The following is a 14,840-nucleotide window of genomic DNA, read 5'->3' on the forward strand; positions in this document are numbered from 1 at the left end:
ACCCAATAAAGCTGACAGTCTCCAACACACACAGTTACATACACACAAACAAACACACACATGCTCCAGAATACATTCAACTCTCTCTTGGTTTCTTCTCCTTTCCGCCTCAGTTTTTCTGCCACTAACTGTCCGACTTACAGGAACTGTTTCAGTTACAAACTTCAGCCTCTGACTGAGCTCTTATTTGTTAGCAGCTAAGCTTCAAGTCACTTTATCCACTGACCCATTTCTGCTGAACAGCTCAGAGTTTGGGGCTGACTCGAGCCGGTCCGAGGTGCCAAAACGAAGCGTCTGGGGGAGAGAGAGTTGGATCGACGGGGCTGACAGAGAAAACAGACACAGAGCGTGCTCTTTCTTACATTATTAACAACGCTCACACGAGAGGACAAAGAGAGTGGAAGATTGGTCGAACACATTAATGCTGCACGGGAGACTCGTTTGTACCCGTGTGTACTGTCTGCTGTTTGTTCGGGTCTGCCCGGTTGTTGCGGAGGGTGACCAGGCGCGGCGGCCATAACCGCTCCTCCGAGCGCCATCTGCTCCACGCTGCAGCAACTGTTGCCAGGGTACCTGCTCTCCTCTCCTCCCCTCCAGCCCACCTTTTACTCCTCCTCCTCCTCTTTTGGCTCATCACCTCCATCGCATCCTCTCGATTTTTCTCCCCAAACAAGATCTACGCTCAAATCCTCCTCCTGTGGTTGTCCTTCTGCTCTCATGCCTCGTTTCTCTCCACACACATGCTCTTTTCTCTTCCCTCCAATTAATTTAATTTGCCTTTTCATTCTGAAGAGGATACCTGCTTTTGATTTAATGAGCTTTATTGGCGTGAGATTTAATTCTTTGTATATTAGCGACGCTCCAGTGAAGTATTAACAGCGCTGAAATAGTACTAATTCTAATTCATTTACTGTGTTTCCATTATTTTACTCTTCGTGTCTGTCTTCTCCGTGTGTCTTTATTTAACTAGAAGATGTGTCGGAGCTGTGCTTTCTTTAGGAAGATGCCACTGTGCTGCTTTTTCACCACCTCCAGGAAAATCTTTAAGACTTTTTCCTCTCCTCTTTCCTCTCTAACCCGTCTTTCTTCCGTTTTTTCACTCCTTTGCAGTTGTGTGGACATGACTCAGGGCCCCTTCTCTTCAGAGAAGAGATGGAACCAAAGAAAGAGTCGAGAAAAGAGGACTTTGATGGGGCGGGGGGTGTTTAGAGAGAAGGAAAGAAAAGTGGTAGAGTGAGAGAGGGAGAGATCGTAGATCAGAGCCGTCATGATTGAGCCATCTGCTGAGAGGAGGCCAGTGAGACCCGCACACACACGCCTGTGCTTAAAGATCACCACTGCCACCCGCTGGTCATTTCCCAACACTACAGCTCGCCGTCCTTCCCCACTCTCATGCATCGTCTAACTGCTGCGCTGCCATCCGGGCACAAACATGCCATCCAAAGATGAGACACGTAGCTCTGAACATCGATCAGTCTGGTCTGGCTGTCTGGTGAGCCAGTCCTAAGCAGCCGATTCTGTTTGCTCCACAGGGCTTTTTGTGCTCTAATATATGAGGTTTATCTACACGTAACTCCTTTCTAAGAAGAGCCGAGCCTCAATGCGGATTATGAGGCTTTGGCTCTTTCAAAACATATTGAGTATACTGGTGTGTTACTGACGCGAGCCAGCGCTGTGATTTGGTGCTGTAATCCCGCGTTCGCTGTTTCATTCTTGCCCTGCAGTTAAATGTGATTTGTTGTACACTCTTTGTTCCTGTGTGCTGGTGCATTTTTATGCGAGCAAACACTCTTTACTGGCCTGAATCATTCTTTCCTCTCCTCTCAGTCCTCCCCCTTTCTATTGCTGGCAGGCCTAAACAATGTCCACTCTCGTTCAGCTGTCTAACCTTTAATAGATCCATAAACACTCCACTCCCATTGGCCAGAGCAGGCCATTTCATCCTATTAGAGATTAGCATACGCCTGAGTGGAGGAGGAAGTGCTCTTTATATGCTAATGAGGAAATAATGTATGCAGCACAGCGAGGACAAGCCGGTGCCCCCGTTGGGAGGACTCAGGGTGGCCCAGCGTGCTGAATCTTGAGGCAGTCTTGTCTTTATCTTGTTTTTCACTGTCATTCACAGACAGCTGGACTGTGTCTTTGTGAGTTAAAATACATCACAAGGCTCGACTGCAGCGTTATGCCAAAAAAGGACCATGCAAAGCCGGCAGTCTAAATGCCTCCATCTCTGATAGTGTATAAAATATGCCTTCCTTATGTATCTGATCTTATTGTGTGGCATTCACTTGTGATAAAGAGCGATAACAATGACTCGGTGGAGAGGAGATTTTCAGAGTCTGAAATGGTTTTGTTAGATGCCGAGAAGCTCCTTTTTGTTTGGTTTTACGCCTTTAACCGAGCATACATGATTAAAAATGGCTTCAGTGGAATATTTAAACATCTTGGAAAATACATATACTTTGCTTTCTTGCAAAGAGAGTGTTAGCGCTGAGAGTTTTGACCTGTATGGTTTACAATTACACCTTCGCGTGTATTCTTTTGACTCACTTGGCATTGCTAAAGAGAAATTCTTAACAGAAAAACTGTAAGAGTTTGTTTACCATGTGGCTAAATGCTACCTAGCTATACAGCATGTAGTGATTCACTGGTGACCTCGTGGAAGTTCTTTCTTTGCCTTCCCGTCATCGAGTTTCGTGTAATTTCTCCTGATATACTGACAGACAAATAGACAACATACATACAAGCTGGTTAGGAATAATATTATTGCAGCTGTAGCTTTATAGAGCTTTAGGGGGCGATCGTGGCTCAAGAGTTGGGCGTTCGCCTTGTAATCGGAAGGTTGCCGGTTCGAGCCCCGGCTTGGACAGTCTCGGTCGTTGTGTCCTTGGGCAAGACACTTCACCCGTTGCCTACTGGTGGTGGTCAGAGGGCCCGGTGGCGCCAGTGTCCGGCAGCCTCGCCTCTGTCAGTGCGCCCCAGGGTGGCTGTGGCTACAATGTAGCTTACCATCACCAGTGTGTGAATGTGTGGATGACTGGATATGTAAAGCGCTTTGGGGTCCTTAGGGACTAGTAAAGCACTATATAAATACAGGCCATTTATAGATGCTAGTTGGCTGATTTTTTTTTTAGCTTTTCACACAGAAGGTGGAGCTACAGCCTACTGTTTCCTGTCTATAGACTGTATATAAAAAGTTGCCATAGCTTCTGGATATGAGAAGGTTTATGATGCAGAACCATCATCAACCTGCATTCTTTCTAATGGTCAGCAGGGGTCAAGTCCTCTGACTACCCACTTTACTCTGTGACCTCATTAAATTCATTGTATTTTGTTAATTGTTGTCATTATTAAACTCAAGAAGGGTGACAGAGAAGGGCCTGCTTTAGGGAGGAGCCAACTGATGACATCATAGTGGCTACCTTCACCTCTTATATACAGTCCATGCTTTATCCTAGGCTAAGCCATCTGGCTGCTAGCGTCATATTTAAATGACAGCTGTGCAAGTGTGCTGTGATGTCTTATTAGCGATAGCCCACCTGACCTGCTGCCTTCTTCTTTCTAGGAGCAAGGTGTGGTGGGGATGTCACGACCACCTGGCGCCATACCACCTCCTCACCCCGCTGGCGGCGTTGCCTCTGGGGTGGGCCCCAACCAGGGATCAGGTCCGCCTCCGGTCTACCGGCAGGACGTGATGAAGCAGATGATGGTGATGGAGCAGGAGAAGAGGGCGCAGATGCACATGATGGAGCAGCAGAAACAGCAGCTCTTAAGAGAGCAGAGACAGCAGCAGCAACTCTTGGCTGAACAGGTGAGTTTATGTTCATGTCATTCAGTGGGGTGATGATTAAACAGGAAGGAAGGCCTCTGTGACTCATCTGTCACCCATTAAATTATAATTTGTGCGTGTGTGTGTGTGTGTTTGCCTTGTTTGTTCATACATCCATGTAGATTTGTCAGCATCTTCAGCTCAAACAAGAGCAGCTCATCCTCTCTTCTTCCTTACTGTTGTCTGGTTGCATGTATAATTACCCTCAACCAGCCCCCTCTTCACTACTTCCTTTTCATCTCTTCAGTGTGTGTCTGTGTGTGTGTGTTTTTGTCACATGCCGCCTGCTGTGATAATATGGTGTTTTCTTTTTATTTCTCTCTCTGTGAGGGAATCAAGTGTTAAAAGAGTTCTGAACTCTGAAGTCACCACCCACTACGAAGGGTTTTAATTGGATCTGCAAAAACATACACAGACACGCAAATATGGGTGCCCAAAAGGAACGCCATCCTGCTGGGATTTAGTGTATGTTGTTAACTGAGTATAAAATGAGCAACCTGTCCATGCATACATTCAGGACCCGCTTTAAAATGTGCAGACTGCTTATTAATGACCAGACCTTTCAGGTTTCTCTTTATACCTGCAGAACAAACTGTGGCTACGTCATTACACTAATCAGTTATGATGCTGTTAATGCAAACGAGCGTCACACAGGTTATGTACGCAAATCTAATCCCGTCAGCACGCATCTTCCTCTCTTCTTCTCTACCAAAACATCTGTTTTAGTACAGTTATACCCAACATCTGCCTAAACCCAACAGTAAAAACATCTGCCTAAATTCAATTACAGCAATATCTGTCCTAACTCAGCTGTATCAGCATCTGTCTTAACTCAACCAACATCTGTCTCAGCTCAGCTGTATCAGCATCTGTCAGAACCTGTCTTGACTCAGCTGTGCCAACATCTGCCTGAACTGGCTGTACCAACATCTATTTTAACTCCACTGTATCAGGTGGCCAACATATAACCAACTCTAGCAACACCTGTCTTAACTTCATTATACCAGCATCTGTGTTAATGCAATTATATCATCCATCTTAACTCAATTGTACCAGTGCCTGTCTTAACTCAGCTGTACCAACATCTGGCTAAACTCAGCTGTAACAACATCTGTCTTAATGCAATTATACCATCTATCTTAACTCAGTTATACCAACATCTGTCTGAACTCAACTGTTCTGATATCTTCTTCTGCTGTCCCCAATGCTGTTTACCCAACACATCTTCCCAAAGCACCAAATCACAAAAGCAGTTGCCTTAAGAGGCTTTATGTTGTAAGGTAAAGACCCTACAATGAGGCGAAAACCCCAACAATCAAAGGACCTTTGAGCAAGCACTTGGCGACAGTGGGAAGGAAAAACTTCCTTTTAATGGGAAGAAACCTAGGATCAGGGAGGGGCGGCCTCTCTCAGGTAGAGGCGGCCTCTCCTGAGCCTGGGTGACTTTGTTTAGGATGAGGGGAGGAAGAGAGGACAAAGACCTTAGTGCAGCATTCGATACTGTCAACCATAATATCCTATTAGAGCGATTAGAAGGTATTACAGGTACTGTGCTGCAGTGGTTTGTATCATATCTATCTAATAGACTCCAATTTGTACATGTAAATGGAGAGTCCTCTTCACACACTGAGGTTAATTATGGAGTTCAACAGGGTTCAGTGCTAGGACCAATTCTGTTTACATTATACATGCTTCCCTTAGGCAGTATCATTAGAAGACATAGCATACATTTTCACTGCTATGCAGATGACACCCAGCTCTATCTGTCCATGAAGCCAGATAACACACACCAATTAGTTAAACTGCAGGAATGTCTTAAAGACATAAAGACCTGGATGGCCGCTAACTTTCTGCTTCTTAATTCAGATCAAACTGAGGTTATTGTACTCGGCCCTGAAAAGCCTAGAAATATGGCATCTAACCAGATTCTTACTCTGGATGGCATTACCTTGGCCTCCAGTAACGCTGTGAGGGACCTTGGAGTCATTTTTTACCAGGACATGTCCTTCAATGCACATATTAAACAAATATGTAAGACTGCATTCTTCCATTTGTGCAACATCTCTAAAGTTAGAAATATCCTGTCTCAGAGTGACGCTGAAAAACTAGTTCATGCATTTATTACTTCCAGGCTGGACTACTGTAATTCATTATTATCAGGATGTCCAAAAAACTCACTGAAAAGCCTTCAGCTAATCCAAAATGCTGCAGCAAGAGTCCTGACAGGGACTAGAAAGAGAGAGCAGATTTCTCCTGTTTTGGCTTCCCTTCATTGGCTCCCTGTTAAATCCAGAATTGAATTCAAAATCCTGCTCCTCACATACAAGGTCTTAAATAATCAGGCCCCATCTTATCTTAATGACCTTGTAGTACCATATCACCCTATTAGAGCACTTCGCTCTCGCTCTGCAGGCCTACTTGTTGTTCCTAGAGTATTTAAAAGTAGAATGGGAGGCAGAGCCTTCAGTTTTCAGGCCCCTCTTCTGTGGAACCAGCTTCCAGTTTGGATTCGGGAGACAGACACTATCTCTACTTTCAAGATTAGGCTTCAAACTTTCCTTTTTGCTAAAGCATATAGTTAGGGCTGGACCAGGTGACCCTGAATCCTCCCTTAGTTATGCTGCAATAGACGTAGGCAGGTTTTTCTTTTCCAGTCACCTTTCTCACTCACTATAACAGACCTCTCTGCATTGAATCATATCTGTTATTAACCTCTGTCTCTCTTCCACAGCATGTCTTTATCCTGTCTTCCTTCTCTCACCCCAACCGGTCGCAGCAGATGGCCCCGCCCCTCCCTGAGCCTGGTTCTGCTGGAAGTTTCTTCCTGTTAAAAGGGAGTTTTTCCTTCCCACTGTCGCCAAAGTGCTTGCTCATAGGGGGTCATATGATTGTTGGGTTTTTCTCTGTATCTATGAAGCACCTTGAGGCGACTTTTGTTGTGATTTGGCGCTATATAAATAAAATTGAATTGAATTGAAAGACACGCTGTGGAAGAGAACCAGAGATTAATATTAACTAATGATGAAATGCAGAGTAGGGCTGCAGCTTAAACAGATTATTTTGGTAGTTGACTAATCTGCCAATTTTCTTTGATTAGTCGTTTAGTCAATGATTACTTGTCTCTTATCTCCACTTCCTGTGGGCAAACTTCCTGTTCTAGGCTCCAGTGACTCACCTGCTTAAGTCTGCCCACCTGTGATTAGCACCCTGTTGTCTCGTCCCACAGCATATGAAAATAATGACCTAGGAAACACATGAATTTGAAAATAATAAAATGTATTTTTAACATTACATTAAAAATGAAATAAATAAAAATATTAGGTAAAACAAGTTAAAATGCTAGTATTTAAACAAAAAAATAACGTGCAAATAGGAAACAAAAAATGGCTTCTGCCCATAAGTTTAAATAAAGCTTCAAATTAAATCAGAAAGATTTTGTGCCCCGATATTGCAATATAACAGAGAGTGGGTTCAGGGTCACCTGATCTGGACCTAACTATATGTTTTATCAAAAAAGAAAGTTTTAAGCCTAATCTTGAAAGTACAGAGGGTGTCTGTCTCAAATCCAAACTGGGAGCTGGTTCCACAGAGAGGGGCCTGAAAGCTGAAGGCTCTGCCTCCCATTCTGCTTTTAAATGCTCGAGGAATGCTGCAGTCTCAGAGCGAAGTGCCTTGTTAGGGGGATATAGTAATATGAACTCTTTAAGATAAAATGGAGCCTGATTATTCGAGACCTTGTATGTGAGGTCGCCGCTGTTCCCAGCATCTATAGAACTTCATCAAACTTTAACTGTATCAGTATTGTGGAATATCGGTACCTGATCTTGACAGTATGAACAACTGTCTCAAGTCTCACTGCCTCACTGTACCGGAACCCTTATTGTACCTGGACTTAACTAACATCTACTGTAACAAGCATCCGTCTGTTCTCAGCTACATCTGTCTCTACCTTAAAATCTCCTTCATCAAACATTTGTGTACCTACATCTTTATATTATTTACTTTTGGCTGTTATTGGCTCTTTAAGGGCAGGCATGGGTCCAGCTCAAGTGGCCATTGGAGGAAGTGCAGTTTTTAGCACTTTACCACATTGGCTTCAATCCGGCTATAGAGGAGCAAAAGAAAGGTTCTTCTGCTAAACTATTCGTACTGTCAAGTGTGATTCTGTTCTTCTGTGTATCTCACGCCCTAATGATACAAAATTCATGCAATAGGTATGAGCAGCTGTAACACGCTTTCAGCATACTTGCTTAACAACTTCCATCTGTCTGTGTCTGCAGCTCCAGCAGCAGCAACATCTCCCCAGACAAATCGGCCAGGGCCAGAGGAATCCATATCCCCAAGTCAATCAGTACCAAGGTGAGACACATAAGCACGTGCGTTCATGTCACCTGTGCAGCAATGCACACACGGCATGCGCCTGCGCAAGAATGGCTGCACCCCACAAGATTTTCTAACACATTATTATTTATTGGAAAATTAGAAAATGGATTTAGCACCCAGATGGTTATGTGTGTGTGTGTGGGGGGGGGGGTGGTGGCTACAATTACACACGCATGTTTTGTCAGCAACAAGTATGGTATACATGGTGGCGCTCCAAGACATTTAGGGACGTAACAGATTTTGCAGTTCATTCGGTGCCATGTTCACAGACAGATATGTATGCAAACAACAGCACTGACCAAACATCACCCTGAAACCAAGCCTCGTCCTTTCTGTCTGTCTCTGTCAGATACATCAGTTGGCGCTCAGATGCTCTCCAGCCTCTCTCTCTCCTCCTCCTCTCTCCGGGAAAAAAAATACAAAATAAAAAAATAAAAAATTCTGCTCTGCCTGTTACCACGGCAACTTGTCTGTCCTGGATCCCCCAGAGTTCCGGTGAAGTCGGAGAGATGGATGAGAGCAGGGGAAGTGGGAGAGAATGGGAGGAGGAGTGAGAGCGGGGTGGCTGGCAAGTAGAGGAAAAGGTAGATGGTTCGGTGGGTAGAAGGAGAGGTTGAACGGAGAGATGAGATGATGAAGAGACAAAGAAAATACAGAGGAAACGACAGAGAGAGGAGGAGAATGAGGAAGAGAGTCAGGCTGAAAAACCATTTATAGCCATCAGTGTCTGCAAATGAAAGAGATAATATGGAGAGGAAGAGGAAGCTCCGGTGTGAAACTCCGGCCTACAGATATACACATTAACTCAGCTGTCCTGCAGTGTATCTGTGATTGTGCTCATATCACCTACAAATCTCACAGTTGATATATTTGTGATCTGTGAAGTATATAGACAGTTACCTGCAACTCTACTCGCTTCCTACTTACTGGAGTGAGTGATCCTCTTCATTCTCGCTCCTCTGTTACATTTTCAGCCTGAGCTGTGAGGTGGGGGATTAGTGGAATGATGTCAGAAGTGGGTTTATTATAGGATTTAAAGCCATTTCCACGCTAGCAGACCTCCTCAGCTCAGCTACTTCTGAACATCTAATAGCAAAAAGTAGAGGAGTGAGATGCTTCAGTGTGTTTAGTTTTATTTTGGTGGGGTAGGATTTGGGCCAAATTGGATGGGAAGCATTCGTTTCCAGAGTAAAGGGGCTGTCCTGCAACATAAATCTTTGCCTCAGCAATGACTTATTAGAGCCGTCTTATGGCCTTTGGTTCATTTAAGTGGCTCTACTGTGTAAGCTCTCAGATTTTCCCCTACAACTATTTCCTCATCTGTTTGCTAACTCCTCTTATTTTCCACTCCTAGGTACTCCTCAGGCTCTCCAGAACATCCGGGCTACCCGCCTCCTGCAGCAGCCGCAAACTCAGCAGCAGATGGTCCAGATGAGTTCTGTTCAGGCCCAGGGTGGTTCTGTGGGACCCCAAACTGACATGGGACTACCCTACAGTAACCAGGGATCCAACCAGGGTTCCCTGTATGGGCTCAACCCCTCCATGAGCCAAATGATCCACCAGCAGCAGCACCAGAGCCAAAGCGTCCAAGCCTCCATGGGTCTTCCGCCACAGCACAACCCCACCGGAGGGCCACCCCGGCAGGCAGGTGCGGGTCCTGGAGTCGGAGGTATGCCTGGAGGACCCGGAGGTGGTGGAGCTGGAGGTTATGGAGGGCAAGGGATGTTAATGAACTCCATGACCCAACAACCTCTTAAAGGACCTCCTAATGCCAAAGCTCAAACACAGAGACTGCAGAGCATGCTGGGAGGAGGCGGTGGGGGAATGGCAGCAAGTGGCTGGCCGCAGCAGCAAGGACAGAGTCTGCAGGCCATGGGGGGTGGAGTTGGAAGGACTACAGGAGGAGGGGGAGGAGATATGGTGGGGTTCAGCTCTGCCCAGGGTTATGGGATGCAGCCGGGTCAACCCCCACGCATGGCTAAACAACACTTTCAGGGCCCAGGACAAGGGATGGGCCAGGGGATGGACCCCAGGTTGGGCAACCCAGCTGCGGGTATGGCTGGCCCAATGATGGGCCCTCACATGGGTGGTCAACCAAGGACCAACCAACCCCGCCCTATGGTTATGAACCAGGGAATGAACCAGGGGGTGATGGGCCAGGGAATAACTGGGATGGGGGGTTTCGTGCCAGGCCCTGGGGGGCCAGGATTAGGGGCAAGTGGAGGTGGAGGAGGTGGATCTTACGGACCAGGGGCAGTCGGGGTTGGAGGTCAGCCGCAGGGCTACCAGAGGACAGCCAATCAGGACATGTCATCCTATGGATACGGGGGCGGGCCCTCAGGCGGAGGAGCCTTCGGATTGGGGGACGGCTCGGGGGCAGAGCTGGACTCAAGTGACGGTTGGATGGAGGAGTTTTTCTCGAGCTAATAGCCAACGGGGAAAGTTGTTACTGGATGAAATAAAAATGTTTAAAGTTGGACAAATTTTAAAATCTGAGAAAGTAAAACAAAAACGATAACATGACGTGGACTGGCATGTTTTTGTTTTGTAAAACATGAGCAAGATTATAAATGAGTTCCTGTGTTACGTTTTGTGCGTATGTATGTGTGTGTGTGATGGAGAGAGCTATCATTTTGTCTTGTGCATATTAATGAAAAACCAATATAGAGATTAAGAAGTGTGTTTCCTAATTTTCCCTTTTTTCTCTATGGAATAAATTTTCTTCAGTGTTTGAAAGCGAGGCCCATTCACGCAGCAGCGCTTTGAGCCCGAGCTTCAGCAGGGGCTGATTGGAAACTGTAGACTGATGAAGGGGAAGCAAGACTTGTTCTCAAGACAGCAATTTATTTGTGTTTGTGTGTTTGTGCCACCCTGATCAGCGCTTCAGATCTCTCAACTACGCGAGGAGCTGAAGGGAGTAGAAAGCACTCTCAACGCTCCCATTCCTCCTCTTAGATTTGAGCCCCCCCTCGTACAGACACACAAACACACGCACTCACAAATCTGATTCCCTCACGCTCCTTCACTCTGTTCCTTTCACTTGATTTCCCTCTCATCCTCCATTCCTCTCTCCTCCCGTCTTTCCCACCCTCTCTCCAGAGACTCGTTCCTCGCTCTCAACGCTCCTTTCTCTGTTTAAACTGTGCACATCACAACAGAACAAATGATGCTCCTCTATTGTGCCACGCAGGCTCGCTCTGCCCTCTAGTGCTTTTGCTAGGCAACCAACCTGAGTGGCATTTTTATTTAATTTTTTTAAAGGGGGGTTGTGGTTCATTTCCTGTGTTGTGTCGCTGTGGTTGCACATGTAGACAAAGACAAAGGCAGTAAAAAGCTGAGAAAAGGAGGAGAGATTAGGCAGCTAAAGCAAGCACACGTAGACAACAACAAACGGACAAACAAGCGTCAGCCCGGGAGGATGTGCAGATGTGTGAGAGGCAGCAAACAGAACTAATATTAGGCTACACATTAAACCTTCTGTCTGCGTGACACAAACCACATCGCATGCATCAGGCAGACAGAAACAATCGCTGGGCACTGAATGTATTCAAGCACCACAAGTGACTTCTTCTTCTTAAAGAGACGAGAAAAAAAGCTCATTGAAAAGCCGCCCGCGGTGTTTTATTTTGTCGCTGTGTTTTTCTTTTACAGTGAATCTGGTAGTTTGTCAATTACACACGGAAAAGAAAGTTTAAATTAGTTTTTGCTGAGCTTTGTTTCTTAGTTCGTCATCTTTTGAAAATCTGTTTGGTAAAAAATCTGTGGCTCAGCTTGTCGTCACTCACCGTAGCCCTGCTTTACATCGTGGCTTGTCTCAGCTGTAAAACGCCCTCGTTTCAAACTATAACTGTGCTATACTGTAACACTACTGTGAAGAAATACAAGTCGGGCCCTTCTGGCGCTTTACAAGGAAAATGAACCACTGCTAAGCCTTGAGTTTGTTTTAAAGAGAGAGAGAGAGGCTTCAGATAGCCTTTAAGGGACAGCTCACCCCAAAGATAAAATTCTCATACTTTTCATCAGGTGTGCAGTTTTATTTGTCCTTCGTCCGGTCAGCTGCAGAGATTTCAACCTTCACTTAAGTGTAATGGACATAAATCGCATTGCAGAAATCATGATCTGGTTACTCAGAAAACATCCACAAACCATGTGCTTTACCAAACTACAGCCACCAACAACATCAATGTGCAGAAGTAAGAGTGTAACTACCAATGATGAGAAGCTTGTACAATAGTAGTGATGGAGTTGAGTGTCAGTGCTAACTACACACTTCTATTGGCTGTAATTCAGCATAAAGAAAGAAAATCTGTTGGTTTTGAAGTCCTAATCTTGGCTTGTGGCCACGACTCTGAAGGTTTTTCTGACCCAAATATGACTCTATTTGTATGAGACAGTGGACTGCTAAGCTATGAGCTCACACTTGCATGCTTGGTTAGGAAACCGCATCATTAAACTGTACAGGTGCACTGCACATCCACAGGTACCTGCTAGTTAGTGCCAACTAACAGATTTAACATGCGAGCATTTTACTCATCAAAACTGAAGCACGGGTTGCTCCAAAAGACACCGAATGGTGAGAGGTCCAGTTCAGTGACCCCCAATTGGCATTTCTGAGGCTTATCAGCCAGCCATCATCTGTTGCTATCAAAGTTACCATGGGATGGGTGTAACATATAACAAAACTATACCCACTGCACAGGTGATATAAAGGGGTAAGTTATCTCTAGAGATCAATGCCATATTTGTTTAGCACCAGGGTGTAAACATGTTTAATTCTGCTGTAAAGCTGGGCATTTTAACATGGGAGTCTATGGGGACTGAATCATATTTGAAGGCAGCCTCAAGTGGCCACTAGAGGAACTGCAACTTTAATTATCATTATTATTATTTATTTTACACACGATTTATGTGATGTTTGGAGTAACCGTTTCATGATTCGTAGAATAAAAATATTTGCAAAAAGTGCTGTTTCATAGAGATGAATAAAGAAAACTGGAGGCTGAAGGAAAAACATATAAAATGAAGGCTGGGGTGATCAGTCCCTTTAAAGTGTGACAGCAGTTAGTATCGAGATAATCAGTGCTTCCACTGAAGTTAGTGTCTCCCTTCCCTCTCGACTTCCTCTGCCCTGATGTGTGCATAATGAATATGTGTCAAAAAGGTTTTATTACTGTACTTGTTGGTAACATCTTACATCGCTAACGCTTTAAAAGATGAATGAAAGCGTGTCTGCATTACTTTGTATTTAGCTCATCAGAGTGAAAGTGTGGAGGACGATGCTGTAATCAACAAAACCAAAAAAGCCTTCTTCTCTGTAAACTAACTCCTTGTCATCATCTGTTCTCATGGTTGTTGGTGTTGTATAATCCAACCCTTTAAATACGAACTTTAACCACCACGCCCGTCGTCCTGTAAGCGCCGCTGTGTTTGGCAGCACCCGCGAATGAATTTCTCTACTTTTTTGGGGGGTTTCTGTCACCTTTGGGGAGTCCTCCATCTCACTGTATGGAGACTGAATGTCAAGAATGGGCGGATATGTAGGGTTTTTATAGCATTCCCAAGTTTTACCAGGGGGAGCACGGTCACAAATTTAAAACCCTCTCGGTCGTTGAGCCTGCCTCGTGTAGGAAAAGCAGCGGAGCGCCCAAACCTGCGGGGGCTCCAATGCTCATGCTTCCAAAAGTTTGATGCCAGTCCAGGCAGGCTCATAAATCACATGTTAGAGGCAGTTTGTGGGAAAACACCTAAGGATTACGAGTCCAACGCGGAGGCAGGAAGCTATAGAAACATGTGTGGGTCAGTGTTAAGGTCACAGCCAAAGTGAGGCTGCGTGACCTGGTTTGAAATCCCTTCAGGAAGAGAAAGGAAGCTTCCTCCAAATATCATTATGTACCGGGACCAAGTCTGTAGACAACATTTTAACGAAAACTGTTGTTATTGATGTTCTTTGTTTTATTTTTATTTTTTTTTACTGGTGCTGACATATATGTGATTATGAGAAAAAAAAACTATATAAAAGATAATGGCTATTTGTAAATATGTTTTTACAGGTTTAAATACATCAGATAATACAGTCTCTACTCTGTAAAGAATTTACTGTTTGTTGGAAAATAGAGAAGTATTTTTATTTTGAAGTTTTTTGGTTTCACTTTTAACCCATCTGAGCTATGCCATTGCACTTCAGACAATGTCTTACTACTAATTTGTATTGTAAACCTCCTCTCTTTTTTGGTATTTTTTTCAGTTGTTTTTTCTAGTTTGAGATTTGACTCGGTTCTTAAGCAGTGCTTATTTCTTTTTATCCTGTACAGAATTCTGAAAATGTTAACAAAAGATAATTACAAGAGACTTTTTTTTTGTTTGTTTTTTCAAAAAGATAAAATAAAGAGAGACTATTCTCGCTGATCATATTACATGAAAGCTTCTGTTTACACCTGGTTCATTTACATCATTTACACAGCAGCTGTCAACACGTGAAACGTGCACTCACTGGACACTGTTAGGTACACCTGGTTAGTAATGGGATGGACCCACTTTTTTACCTTAGTTCTTAATTGCATTGATTTAACAAGGTGCTGGACAACTTCCTCCGAGGTTTTTGTCCATATTGATATGATGGCGTCTGCAA

The 14,840-nt window shown here is 44.6% G+C and overlaps 1 protein-coding gene across 1 annotated transcript in view; it reads left to right on the forward strand.

The window, feature by feature from the left end:
- Positions 1-14,622, forward strand: part of maml3 (mastermind-like transcriptional coactivator 3) — a 134,333-nt gene extending 119,711 nt beyond the window's left edge. The window contains exons 4-6 of the mRNA XM_085277947.1: positions 3,566-3,811; positions 8,110-8,188; positions 9,567-14,622. Of these exons, the coding sequence (XP_085134073.1) occupies positions 3,566-3,811; positions 8,110-8,188; positions 9,567-10,639 (1,398 nt within the window). The 3' untranslated portion in view covers positions 10,640-14,622. The remainder of the gene's footprint in view (positions 1-3,565; positions 3,812-8,109; positions 8,189-9,566) is intronic.
- The last annotated feature ends 218 nt before the right edge of the window (positions 14,623-14,840 follow it).

The sequence above is a fragment of the Mchenga conophoros genome, linkage group LG6 (assembly GCF_057382185.1).
Source record: "Mchenga conophoros isolate Kocher_MC1m ecotype Shallow Benthic linkage group LG6, M_conophoros_male_GT1.1, whole genome shotgun sequence".
NCBI lineage: Eukaryota > Metazoa > Chordata > Actinopteri > Cichliformes > Cichlidae > Mchenga > Mchenga conophoros.